We start from the raw sequence: 14,184 nt of genomic DNA, 5'->3' as shown, positions 1-14,184 counted from the left end.
TAAATATGTTCATATACAATTTTATGTAAATCGGAAAGGTAGTATACCTTTAATATTTATTTAGTTTTCATATAAGAAAAATATAACAAGTAATGTACCATTCTCTTAAAGTCCATGTGACCAACTGCACTTACCCCTTTGAATTTGAGCAATTCTCGTGATGCGAAACTGCATTGAGTGCAAGTTGCATTTTTTTGCAATTTTAGTTGTCGATTGGCCTTTGCGTCAACGAAATGTGCGCATAAGAATTTGCTTATATATTTTAAATGTTATTTTTTTTTTCATATGTGTAACAAAACTGACATCAAAACATATGTGCATTTCATAATTTATATAAGCAATAAAAACTGCATTGGTTTTTATGAAAAATAAAAAATTCGTTTTGTTATAAAAATAAATAAACTAGTTCACCTCAGAAGTGTGTCAGCAGTGCAAATTGGAAGCATTGCAGTTAATTTATGCAATTATTTCATAACTAAAAATTAATAATGAAATTAACAAGTTTTTGAAAGTGTCAGCAAATTGGAGTTGATAAAGAAAAATAATAAAAAAAAAAGAAATGGAAAATAATTATAAAATGCAGTTAAAATAAAAATGTTCAACTGAAAGTGAAAATAGTTTAATTTTAATTTCAAAACTTAAACTTCGATTGCATTTAAAATAAAAAAAAATCATTTGAATATCGACTATAAAAGGTGTGCATAGAGAAATCCGGTAGGAAACGTGGTAATGGCATGTGGCAAGGAGTATGACGAGGATGTGGAAAACTTACGAAACTTATTCCATACGAAAAACATTGTAAAATTTGAAATCAAATTTATAAAATGCACACCGGGAAGCTGTTCCGGTGATAATTACATGTCCTACGTACATCGACTACTTCTAAGCGAATATGAAGAAGAATACTCCACTGGCACTGAAATGGGTAATTAAATTATTAACACTCTTTTTCCAATATTTAATTTAATTATAATGTAAGAATTGTAGAAATCGCTAAAAACTTGAATTAAAATTTTTTTCTTTATTTTTATAAATATTTTTATTTTTATTAATATTTTTTATAAGTTTAAAATAATCCACGGAATCTAATCTACTGCAAGCAAAAATCAAAATCGATTTTTTTTTCGTTGTTTTCTTTTCTGTCTTACACAAATATGCAATATAAAAATTGTTCAAATGCAACCCAACCACTAATAAATGACCTTGGATTTGATGTGTAACAATGCCACAACCACACTCATAAAGCACAATTCTAAGGTCATCACTGCATACGCCGCACTGTTATGCTACGCACACACGCTGCTTCATATTGTTCATTCATAAAATTTTGTCTTACCGCATTCGTTGTTATGTATATGGTTTGTTTACCGTGTGCTTCTCTCTTTGATGTGCGCTTTTTGTTTTCGTTTTTGTTTTTGTTTCATGATGTAAACAAAAATCAGCTGTTTCTGCCATCTGCGTTAAGGAAAAAGCTTAAAGCTTTATTGCTTGATGCGATGTGAATAAGCGCTTCGCATGTAATTGCCAAGCGTTCATTGACTTTTTATATTTAATTAAGTTTAAAATAGATGAACTTTGAATCTAATAAAATTAAACATTAGAAAAAATGCATTTTAAATATAATCAGTTAATTTGTATATTAAAAAAATAAAGTCTTTTTTCGGATTTGATTATTTTACATATTATTTTAAATTATATGCCATACAATTATTTTTCAGAGAATTCTACATATGCATATATTTCAATAAATAAGGTTTAATGTTTATTTGAAATTTTTTTAATAATATTAATAAATTATGATTTAATATAATTTATAAATTATTATTATATTAATATAATAATTTACAAAGAGGTTTTTTCGAACAGTAGTGAAATACAACAACAAAAATTTTATTTTTTTATATTATTTTAATTAATTGAATAATAATTTACAATATATTACAATATATTACAATATAATTTACAATATATTCAGAAAAGCAGTTGCTTTTCTGATGTTCACTTTAACCACTTGCCATAAACATTGATATCCCACTTTCAAGCTCAATTAAACAAATTTGGGCAGATGACCCTTTCGGTCAGATCTCAACATCGACCTGATCCAAACTGCCAAACTGACAATTTCCATATTTTGGGGTGTAATAAATCACATGAAATTAAGTCTCAAGGCTATTTTGAAACTATGTGGCGTTAATTAACTGGAGTACGCCACTAAAATTGATTACCTTATCGGTGAAAAATATTAAGTAAGAATATTTAGAATATTAAGGGTTATTAATGTAAACATATATTATGTTATATATGTTATATGTTAATGTAAATAAAGGTGTTTTCTCTCTTCGTTCTATTGTCAACCGAAATGATTATACTACTAAATGATTCTGAGCTTCACATTTGGCAGGACCCGAGTTCGATTCTTGGTACTTGCAGTCTCAAAAATAATTATTTACGAATAATTAAATACAAGCATTATTTGCAAGACCACTGATGATGGGTATTTGGCAATTCTCGAAACAGCTGTATGGTCAGCCAAAAATTCAATTAATTAAAATAATATAAAAAATAAACTTTTGTTGTTGTATTTCACTACTGTTCGAAAAAACTTCTTTACTAAATAATTATTTAATCTTCGATGAAGTCGAAATAGTCGAACCATCTTTATTTAATTAGCGATTAAAGTAAAGTTTAATTAATACATTGTGTTAATTTGCTTCCCTAAACTCTGAGTTTTGTTTTTTTTTTTGAAAACATTCAATTTACAATTACATTACTTGACTTATAACTGAAGTTATAATTATAACTCGTTTATAAATAATAAACAGAGAAACGCTCACAGCATTCCATTTCAATGTAAATAAATGTAAAAGTATATCAGGTGTCATGAACGACCGGGTCTATCTCCTGAAAGTAGTCATGTACCGAAACGACCAAGTGCAAAACGCTCCTTGCAACAAGGCAAAGCCAACTAGTCTTTTCATATGAAGTTTCATCTGTGGTCGAGTCTACCCGCTGAAGGTACTCATAATTGAAACGACCAATACAACCTCCTTCCATAAACAATGAAGAGCCAAATGGTCACTTGGCCATAGGCAAGACACAACATCATTTAAATATTCGCCTTATGTGGGAAGAACAATTGAAAATTATGAAATATTGTAATCAGATTTCATATCTTTGTTTAAATATTGGAAACTTTAATTTCATCCTACTCTTATTTAAATAGCTATAGATTTTTCCTTACCGATTTGAAAATGGACTTTTCTAGATAAGAATATACTCCTTGGCTATCCTGCTTGTAGTACATTAAGGCTTCACCATTTAGGCGATGTTGTTATACGTTGGTATAGATTTGGAACAATAAACATTACAACAGAGAAGAACAACCGCGTAAAATCCTTAGGTTGTTCATTATAGATACATTCCGGCACTGATTATTTTGGCTTTTACTAATAATCATGATAATTAAAATATAAAATAATTTATATAAATAATAGAGAGACTTGGTTTAAATATACCATATATGAAATAAAATAGTTATACAAAAAACAATAAGAATCTATATAAATTCTAACAAGTTTTTTTATTCATCACAGGTACGAACCTACTGTCCTATATCGTGAAGCGACAGATAACAAATAAGGCACGAAGACAATTATATAGATGCGATGAAGCGTTCGATAATGAGATTAATGCTTATACCTTTGCCGTACCAATGTTGGAAAATTATGCCAAGGATGTGTTATTTCCTAAATGCTTTTTTGCTGGAACTGATAAAAATGGACAATCATTGATCATATTGAATGATCTTAAAGCCTTAGGTTATCGTATGCATAATCGTCTAGTAAGCATGAATCTACACTACTGTGAGTTAGTTATGAAGGTAAATAATTATATGTTAACTGCAAAATATAACAAAAAAATAAATATTTTGCTTTTGTTTTTATAGCAACTGGCAAAACTACATGCCGCTTCTATAACCGCTAAACAAATGAACTATGAACATTTTTCAGAACGTTGCAATCACGTACAAGAAATCGTCTATAATAGTAAAGCCGAGGAATGTTATAGAAATATGATCGAGAACTCAATTGGAGAGGCATTAAATAGTTTGAGAAGATCAAATGTCGATGGTTGTTTAACGGAACCAATACGTATTATTGAAAAACTACAAACGAAAATGTATCATCAGATCCAAGAATACATCACTAAACCGGAGGAGAGTATTAAAGTTTTGTGCCATGGTGATTTATGGGTAAATAATATAATGTTTGCTACAGCAACTCCAACAACACCCATTCCTGTACGAAATCAACGAGAACAGAAGGATTTGCCTGAAGTGATATTTTTTGATTTGCAAGTTATGCGATATACATCACCAGTTTTTGATATATTGCATTTTATATATACAAGCACAAAACGAGATCTACGTGAGGCTTATACGAACACACTCCTGGAAACCTATTGCCTGGAATTGTCTACTATATTGGGCACCACATTCCGAAATGATGCTACAGATTTAAAATATCTTCGAAGTATATTTAATTTAAGAAATATCACCGAAGAGTATTATAAATATGTGCTGTATGGCTTGGCAATAGCAATGTGGGTGCTTCCAGCTATTACGTTTGATCCAAATAATCTTCCTAATTTAGATACAATCAGTCAAATGAATACTAGTGCCAAGGATATTAAATGCACGCAAATTTTAACGCATGAATATCATTCCAGAGTGAAGGATTTAGCGTTGGAGTTTTATCAAAACGGTTATTTGAATTCCTATATAAGTGATATTTAGTTTTAATATATAATTAAGAAATTTTAAATAAACTGTATTAAATGTATATAATATTATTCGATTACTAAACTTAAAAAACTAAATATGTACTAATTATTAAAACTGTATTCTTTACAGAGAGTTAGGGATATTTTAAGTTGAGAGTAAAGAAACATATATATATATATAATTCAGACAATTTTAGAAAACATTGGGCTTAGCCGTATTTATTTATCTAGTAAAACTAAAAATTGGGATTATATTTTTCTCAAAGTATTAAAAGCCACAGTATGAAACTTTAAACCACTAAAACCATCTATCTCTTAAGAATAAATGGAAAACCTTTACACCGTTATGCGAAAATATCATTCCAGTAATTAAAGGGGAGAGGTTTATCTAAGAAAAGTTGGGATTATATATTCTATAAAGTTAGTTATATCGTGAGAAAACAAATCTACAAGCCTTTACCATTAGAATGGAAATCAAAGGAGTTCCAATCAATGTAAAAAACACTCACCTTTTCAAAAACCAGACATCTAACAAAGCACTACCCAGTTGCTGCTTGTCAATGTTTTTTATCACAACAGTGCATCAAGAGCCTCTAAATGAACTTTCTAGATAGTAATATCTTTATTGGTGCTTTATTTATATTTTCGTTCTCGATAAATTGTAGCCTAGTCATATTAGTTTGGATTTTTCAAAGTTAACCATAGTTTTTCATTACTGTTCTGCGACTCTTAGGAAAAGGATTATGGATACATTTTTGGGCACCTATTAATGAGGTCAGTATTTGTTCCTCTGCTCTAGTGTTATCAAAGAAAATTGCAATCTGATAATGTTATAGTTTTTGTTTTGAAACCAGTCGACCATCCCACTAGACAGCAAAGATTTTGGCTTAAAAAAAACTAGACGAGCTTACAAGGTGGAAGAAACTCTTTATATCCTTTTTGACTTAAAATATTCCTTCGCCCACCAAGGTTTAACACAACCTAATATCTGTCCTCACTTCCTAATTTCCTCCATCCCCAGCAATCTCTCAATCATTAGCCATCCATACCCATATATTCGTCGTTTAATTCCTTTCATGTTATATTGTTGTTGTTGCTACCCTCTGGGACCTGCTTGTATAGTTTCATTGGGAGGTGTTGAACGTCCTACGCCCGAGGCGTAAAACTGACCGTTCTTAAAGCCCTTTATGGTATCGAAGTTCCAGATCTCTGCGGGATAGCAGAACAACAATCAAATATCTGCACGGAAGGTAATTCCTCTTACATATTTAATTATAAATAATTTGCTGTTTATAATAATAATATATGTGCATGTAACTTTACTTTCTACTTAAAAATAAAATGGAACATAAAATTTGTGTTTCGAATATATTTTATTAAATTCCTAAATTTAACCAATTAACAACAAAAATGCAAATTTATGCCAATTCAAACGGTACAAAAGGTAAAACTGGAGCTAAGGTCTAGGTATTTTACTTGTTCGTTTTTGAAATTCCAATTACAAATTTCTTTGTTATATAAAAGTGATATTGTATATTAAATGCATAAATTGTAAACTGAATATATTATTGCATTATTTTTTGCCACCCCAACCGAGAAAACCTTTAACAAAACCTGAAATTGATGCGGCCCCCTTTTTATCCGGCGATTCCATTTTACCCTCGAGTGATGGCAGTTCAATATAATTATAAGCTAAGTCGAAGAAGAAAGGTTTGCAAGGTATGGCCTCCATATCTGGTGTCAGCTTAAATACATTTGGATTTCTTGTATGTAATGATTGATCCTCTTTATATTGAGATAATCGCTCAAACAGTGGTTTTGACGATTTCTGTGATCTGGTTGTCGAAACTTCACCATCGCCAGTTTCATTCTCAAGTACACTATAAGCATGCGCTGAAAATTTAGAACTATCAATAGTTGTGATGAGACGTTTTAGCTCGTCCGTAAGGTTAAATTCATTAGACGGCTTGCCCTTAAGTGCTTCGGTAGCATAATTAGATGAACGTTCATAAAGAGCAACGGCTTCTATCCACTTTTTCATATCAATTAAAGTCAATGCAATATAATAACAACGGAAGGCTTTGAAGGCACTAGACAAGTTTTGAATTTCGGCTTGGTATTCAGCATCTTCTTCTAAACCAGTAATTTGTTGCATTTCCGTGACGTTTTGTAAAATGATTTCATACAAACGTGCGAAATCCTGTGCACGCACTTTTTTACCTTCGATAGTGGTTTGAGTTTTTCGATTTGGATCTTCGAAACTCAATTTAGCCTATAATAGAATATTTATTAAAATCATTGCAGCACTTTAGATTAGATATACGCACCTGTTCAACTAAACATAAATTACGTTGTAATGTACGGCTAAGTCGTATATACGACAAGTAAGATAGTAAATATTGCACACCAGACACTGTTTGGCCAGTTGCCATTGAACGTAACTTGGGATCTTGCTTAATTTCATCTTTCACAGCTTGTATAGCATCCTTACAATCCATCAATATGCGCTCAATTAACTCAATCTTAGAATCAATTTTAGTAGTTTTCTCCAAAGACTTATCTAAGTCTTGAGCACCTAAAAGGAAGAGGCGTACTTTTTCTGGGCGTACAGTAACTTTACGTCCACGCCATTCAATGGTTTGTAGACCTTCGCAACTCTCAGATTTTGCTTGGCTAATTAAATCATCAAGATTTTCAAGTAAACCTTGTGCGCGCAACTCTAACAAATCATCCATATTGGTGTTACCAGCACCACCTCCGCTTATGTTATACGCACAGTAACGTAAATTTGGTGCAAATTCGTTAAGTTTGGCATTATACAATTCTTGTTCTTCTTCAGGCAATGCTTTTGCTAAATTCTCATACACGACTTGTGCGCGTTTTAAATGTTCACCGGCAGTTTTCCATTCCTGCAATTCAAAATACAAAGTACCATTCATCCAAGCTACATAAGCTTCACATTCCAATTTCGTGCGTGCATCAAATACATCCGACTGCAAATTGAACTAATTTTTAACACTTTTTATTTAATAAATATTTCATTTAAACTTACAGTACACAATTCTTGTAGCTGAAGTGCATATACACAAGCCTTTCGCAATTTGCTTATGAGATGAAAACGTTTACGTGGCTCTGAGTTGGCTTCTTGTTTCAGTTGCATGCCATAGGCCCAGCAACGTTCAGCTGCTGTTAAGGGTATATGTATATAACGTTCATCAGCATTTTTGCCAGCTAATTGAGTAATTGTCACATCACGTTTCTTAAAGTGTCGCTTATCACCTTGTGGGTACTTCAGAGTTTTACGCAAACGACGTATGCGACGAGTGCAATAGCCTCTGTAACGCTGATAGTCTCCATGACGTAGCCCGTGTTGTTGTTGTGCATTTTTTATCATATGCAAAACTATATTTAAGAAAAATAATACGTATTAAATGTATTGCATTTTGCATATTAAACAAGTGAAAGTTACAATGCAACTAAAACAAGTTAAATTTCTAGGTTAAGTTAAGGAACACATATTTTAGATATATTTTCCAAAACATACTTTCTAACGAAAACACTTTATTAGTTTCAGCAATGACAGCATTTGTTTGCTCTGCTTCGTTTGTATTTTCAACAGTTTCTACATTATTTGTAGAATCTTCGGTCATTTTCGTATCTATCATACTTGTTTTGCTGGCACAAATGTTAACAAAACTGGACCGAGCTGTCAAAACGTCATCGGGCAAAAATTGAAAAACTTCGAAAACGTTTTGTAACATTCAGCTTTTATGTTGCTAATATTTATTTTAATAAAATTAATTTATACTGACCTTAAAGTCGGTTATTTAACACTAAAATTGTAAATAAGTATCATATCCTAATTTTTATAATTTTTAAAATATTTAAAAAAAAGTTTAGTTGTACAAATATACCGGTTTATTTCGGTTCCAGCTATAAATGCAATTAAGAAAACAAAATCCGAACAAAACCAATAAAAAAATGTGCTAATAACGTTTGCTAATTGCAAGTGTGAACATATTATTATTATTATATTTAGTAATAACAATAATATTAGTAGTTTTCGATTATTAAATTTGGATTTGCTCACGATCTGTCATATTTCGCTCGAATTTAACCAATTTTGACCAAATATAATATGTTTTTTGTATTCTCAACAATTTTAATCTGCGACACATATTTGTTATGTCAGTACCATTCGTTTATGGCTAATGTTTTCATATTATTTTAGTATCTCTTTTAACTTTTAATACATAAGCAAAAATAATATTTGCAAATATTTAAAATGTCATCTGCATATTAATTGCCAAATAACATAAAAAAGCTATTAATTTCAGGGTAATTTTATGGCGTTTTCCATTGATAAATCTTGAGTCATTTTTTCAATCGAGATGCTCTTTTAATGCACTTTTACTGCAATTTTAATTTTCAATTGCTAATTTCAAGCAAAATGTGTAACACTCGAGTTTAATTTATAACAATCTAGATGTTTTATTAGATATATCTCTGTTATACCTCTGTACCTTTGATAAACTGTAATTTGCTGCGATATATGTATTTGCGACAAATATAAATGACTACTAACACGACTAAAAATGTGTTATATTACTCTGAAAATGTTTAATTACACAAAATTTAACAGATCGACAGTAAATGGAGATTAAATTCTGGTTTACCAATCGAAAACAACATTATTAATATAGCAAAATATCAAAAGTGATACAAATTATTCTGAAGTGTTATACATTTTGTGGCATTAACAAATCAAAAATGAAAATTGTACTAAAACTAAATCGCGGGTAAAAAATTACTATAAATTCACAAATTTGGTAATTGGAAACGATATAAGTATTTCCTTCACAATTAATCAAACTTAATTAACAATAATAGCAAAATTAAAATTTCCGTTTACACCAGCTAAACTAACGTATAGCAATATTAAAGTAAAAATAAAAAAAATAGCATATAACACAAAAATTTAGAGTTAAAAATTATATATAAAATAATATGTTATTAAAAAATGTTTGAAAATAAATAAAAATTTATAGTTTATATTTGTTCAAAATATAAAAAACAGTGATTTTTTTTAAGTTCGTTTTGAGTTATAAGCTTCTACACAAAATATGAAATATAAATTAATCAAAAAAAATGATTTATATATAAAATTTGAAAAATATTGATTTCAAACAAATAAAATTATCAGCACAACAATATACTATATTGTTATTTGAAAGTATTTCGGTGGTTTGTGCGTCAAGTGAATAGAGCTATTATATATAAAATTTATTATTATAACATGTCAAATTTGTGTAATATAGCCGTGAAAAATAAAAGAGTGCAAAAAGAAGAGAAACAACGTCAGTATTCATTGCATTTTTTCGCAAGAATATCTACCCCTGATTCGTTTAGTTAAGATACCAGTGATAAACTTAAAATTTAAAGCCAAAGAAAACCCTGATAATTATTCCTTGCTTAGAGCGATCAGATTATTGTGAACTCACAACATTGTACGCTGTATCGATGCATACCTGAATCCATTTTAAATCGACGTATCTGACCAGTTGCTGTTATAAAGCACAAACTAAAAAATATTTAATTCATATTAATAAGTGTCGTTGCAGCGAATATTGCTAAAGTGATGATCTATCTCGTGACTATCTCGATATTTATGTAAATTTCCACTACGAATTATAACTTTTATAACAAAATCGATAAAGCGAGCTATAACTATATAAACTATTAATAGACTAACAAATATTTTTTGAATGTAACTTTTGTCTCAATATTGCATGAAAATATAATTATTATTACGGAAGCAACAATTAAACATCAGTTCTCTAAAAACAGACATTTATTTTTTGTGGATCGGTTTTAACTTTCAAATCACTTAAAAAATATTTCTGTTGAATTGTTGACTCTACTACATACCGAAACGAGGATAAACTAAATCACATACAGTTTTCAGGTAATTAACTCTAAATATTTCATACATAAAATTATATTATTTAAACTATATTCAAATAACTAGTTTACTACAATTATCAACAAAGCATTTATATATAAATAATTTGAACAGACCGTTAAAAAGTAAGAACAGAAAAGTAAAGTTTGTGCAGATATTAAAAACAGGTTCTATGAATTTTAGTTTGTATTATGCCTAAGATAAGCTACCTACAACAAAAGTATTATATCTCATATATATATATAATTATACTTTTAATATTAAAATATATTGATTTTCAAAAAATAACACCAATATTAAAAACTATTAGCTATAATTGCTACTAAAAAGAGTATTTATTTAAATGATTTACTTTTGTTTTTTTACTTTTGCTTATTATTCTGTAATACAATTAAATTTATACATGAATTATTAATTTAGAAAACAGACCTGTCTTTTATGTTCGAATCTCTTGAATTCGGTATCAGACAAACAAAACACATTTGACGTTTCCCTTTGAATATTCGTGGCCGACACGCAGGGAGCGTTCGCCAACAATATTTCATATAATTTTACTAAATTTTCAGGTAAAAATTTATTAAAATAAATTGTAAACAAGTTTAAGTAATGCATAATATAATTTCTTCAAAATTTAATGTAAACAATCACATTATTCCAACAATTTAATTGCTAAATTAACGTGCACATTGAGGTTATACATACTTTCACTTCACACACACATTTTTACATTATCAATGAATTTGGAATGTCATTTGCTTTGTTGTCAATTAATAAATGCATTATTCAAAACTAGAATAAAACGTGTTTCAAATCATGTTCATTTCACTGTATATATAAAAATATAAATTTCATATTAATCCTATATAGGATGTCCCGAAAGAAGGATTTTGAGGAAACTGATAAGCAAACTCGTATTGCTATCGTCAGCGATGACAAGTGCAAGCCAAAACGTTGTCGCCAGGAGTGCAAGAAATCGTGTCCTGTCGTACGAATGGGTAAACTTTGTATTGAAGTAGGACCGTCTTCGAAAATAGCATCACTTTCGGAAGAGTTGTGCATTGGTTGTGGTATTTGTGTTAAGGTAAGTGGTGTTTAAACATTGAAATTATATTTTATAAATAAATTTTACCAAAAAAAAATTATTACAGAAATGTCCATTTGAAGCCATTACTATTATTAATATTCCAAGTAATCTGGAAAAACATACCACTCATCGTTATGGTAAAAATTCCTTTAAGTTACATCGTTTGCCTATACCAAGGCCGGGTGAGGTTTTAGGTCTAGTTGGTCAAAATGGTATTGGTAAATCAACTGCTTTGAAAATTCTTGCTGGCAAGCAAAAGCCTAATTTAGGTAGATACACCGATCCACCAGATTGGACTGAAATTCTTGCCTACTTCCGTGGCTCTGAGTTGCAAAACTATTTCACAAAAATTCTTGAAGATAATTTAAAAGCTTTAGTCAAACCACAATATGTGGATCAAATTCCAAAAGCTGTGAGGGGTGCAGTAGCTGATTTGCTCGAGAAAAAGGATGAGCGCAAAAACCAAGAAGAAATATGTAAAATGTTGGATTTAATGAATATACGAGACCGTAATATAGCGGAACTTTCTGGTGGAGAGTTGCAACGTTTTGCTATTGCAATGGTGTGCATACAGGACGGAGATATATTCATGTTCGATGAACCTTCTTCATATTTGGATGTTAAACAGCGTTTAAATGCTGCCTTGACTATACGTCATCTCTTGCATCCAACTAAGTAAGTTGATATTTAGGTTGATTGTTTTATTTTGTTAATTTTTTTTATTATTTACTTTTAGATTTATTATTGTAGTTGAACACGATTTATCAGTTTTGGATTATTTATCCGATTTTATATGCTGTTTATATGGCGTACCAGGCTGTTATGGTGTCGTTACTATGCCTTTCTCAGTGCGTGAAGGCATTAATATATTTTTAGATGGTTTCGTGCCAACGGAGAATATGAGATTCCGTACTGAATCTCTAACGTTTAAGGTGATTATTAATGCAGTTTTTTTTATTGTGTGTAATGAATTTCTTATTATAGGTTTCGGAATCTGCTACTGAAGAAGAAATTAAGCGTATGAATCATTATATTTACCCTGCCATGACTAAAACACTAGGTAAATTTACGCTCCATGTTGAAGAGGGACATTTCAGTGATTCTGAAATTTTGGTATTATTGGGTGAAAATGGTACTGGAAAAACAACATTTATACGTATGCTTGCTGGCAATTTACAACCTGATGCTGGTACTGAATTGCCCGTTTTAAATATCTCCTATAAACCACAGAAAATTTCACCAAAGTTCTTAAATCTTGTACGACATTTATTGCATGAGAAAATACGCGATGCTTATGTGCATCCACAATTCATTGCTGATGTAATGAAACCTATGAAAATTGAGGAAATTATGGACCAAGAAGTACAGAATTTATCTGGTGGTGAATTGCAGCGTGTTGCATTAGTTTTGTGCTTAGGTAAACCTGCTGATGTCTATTTGATTGATGAACCTTCAGCTTATTTGGATTCTGAACAGCGTCTAGTTGCCGCAAAAGTTATAAAACGGTATACAGTTTTTTCTTTAATATGAATTATAATTTAAAATACATTTTTAAATATATATTTAGTTACATTCTACATGCGAAACGTACTGGTTTCGTGGTGGAGCACGATTTCATTATGGCCACATATCTTGCTGATCGTGTAATTGTGCTAGAAGGTCAACCTTCGATCAATACAACCGCTTTTTCACCACAATCACTACTTAATGGCATGAATCGCTTCCTTGAATTGTTGGGCATTACTTTCCGCAGAGATCCAAATAACTTTAGACCACGTATCAATAAAAATAATTCCGTTAAGGTAAGTTCAATGGGAGAATAATAATAATTATTATTAATGTGTATTATGTTTTTTTTTATATAATTTTTTTTGTGTACTATTTTTTAATGTGTATAATTTTTTTGTTTTGTATTTATTTTTTCTTTTATGCATATAATTTTGTTTTTATTTAACTTTTTTTTTGTGTATAATTTTTTTCTTTTTTGTTTTGTATTTAATTTATTTTTGTTGTATATAATTTTTAATATTTTTAATGTTATTTTCAGGACACTGAACAAAAACGTTCCGGTCAATTTTTCTTCTTGGAAGATGATGCTAATTAAAAGATATTGGTATTTTTAATTTTATTTTATTTTTTCAAATATATAATATATAAACTGTTTTACACATTTTGTAATTTTATATATTAATATTATGTGCTTTGTATGTTTATAAATTATTTTACATTTTTATTTCTGTTATATAAATTGAAATATTAAATTAGATTATGTAAAAAAAATATTGTACATTTTCAATAGAAAAAATTCAATCAAAACAATAGTTAAATATAATTTTTTATTTAATTTGATACAAAG

At 29.7% G+C, this 14,184-nt stretch overlaps 3 protein-coding genes across 3 annotated transcripts; 2 read left to right on the top strand and 1 right to left on the bottom strand.

The window, feature by feature from the left end:
• The first annotated feature begins 624 nt into the window (after positions 1 to 624).
• Positions 625 to 4,807, top strand: LOC119669103. Its single transcript, XM_038078882.1, has 3 exons — positions 625 to 925; positions 3,594 to 3,880; positions 3,947 to 4,807. Exons 1-3 carry the CDS (start codon positions 730 to 732, stop codon positions 4,793 to 4,795), a joined length of 1,332 nt encoding a protein of 443 aa, XP_037934810.1. The 5' UTR covers positions 625 to 729; the 3' UTR covers positions 4,796 to 4,807.
• Positions 4,808 to 6,145: 1,338 nt separating this feature from the next.
• Positions 6,146 to 8,514, bottom strand: LOC119668683 (signal recognition particle subunit SRP68). Its single transcript, XM_038078275.1, has 4 exons — positions 8,327 to 8,514; positions 7,835 to 8,184; positions 7,110 to 7,775; positions 6,146 to 7,054 (listed from the first exon to the last, which is right to left on the bottom strand). The coding sequence occupies exons 1-4, from the start codon at positions 8,445 to 8,447 to the stop codon at positions 6,356 to 6,358; spliced, it is 1,836 nt and encodes a 611-aa protein (XP_037934203.1). The 5' UTR covers positions 8,448 to 8,514; the 3' UTR covers positions 6,146 to 6,355.
• A 2,715-nt stretch (positions 8,515 to 11,229) lies between these two features.
• Positions 11,230 to 14,184, top strand: LOC119668464 (ATP-binding cassette sub-family E member 1). The gene is made up of 7 exons (XM_038077972.1): positions 11,230 to 11,310; positions 11,612 to 11,825; positions 11,893 to 12,503; positions 12,565 to 12,760; positions 12,813 to 13,333; positions 13,396 to 13,630; positions 13,876 to 14,184. Exons 2-7 carry the CDS (start codon positions 11,613 to 11,615, stop codon positions 13,930 to 13,932), a joined length of 1,833 nt encoding a protein of 610 aa, XP_037933900.1. The 5' UTR covers positions 11,230 to 11,310; position 11,612; the 3' UTR covers positions 13,933 to 14,184.

This window comes from Teleopsis dalmanni, chromosome 1 (genome assembly GCF_002237135.1).
Source record: "Teleopsis dalmanni isolate 2A chromosome 1, ASM223713v2, whole genome shotgun sequence".
Taxonomy (NCBI): Eukaryota; Metazoa; Arthropoda; class Insecta; order Diptera; family Diopsidae; genus Teleopsis; species Teleopsis dalmanni.
The sequence above is the reverse complement of the archived record's forward strand: the minus strand, read 5'-3'. Positions and strand labels throughout refer to the sequence as shown.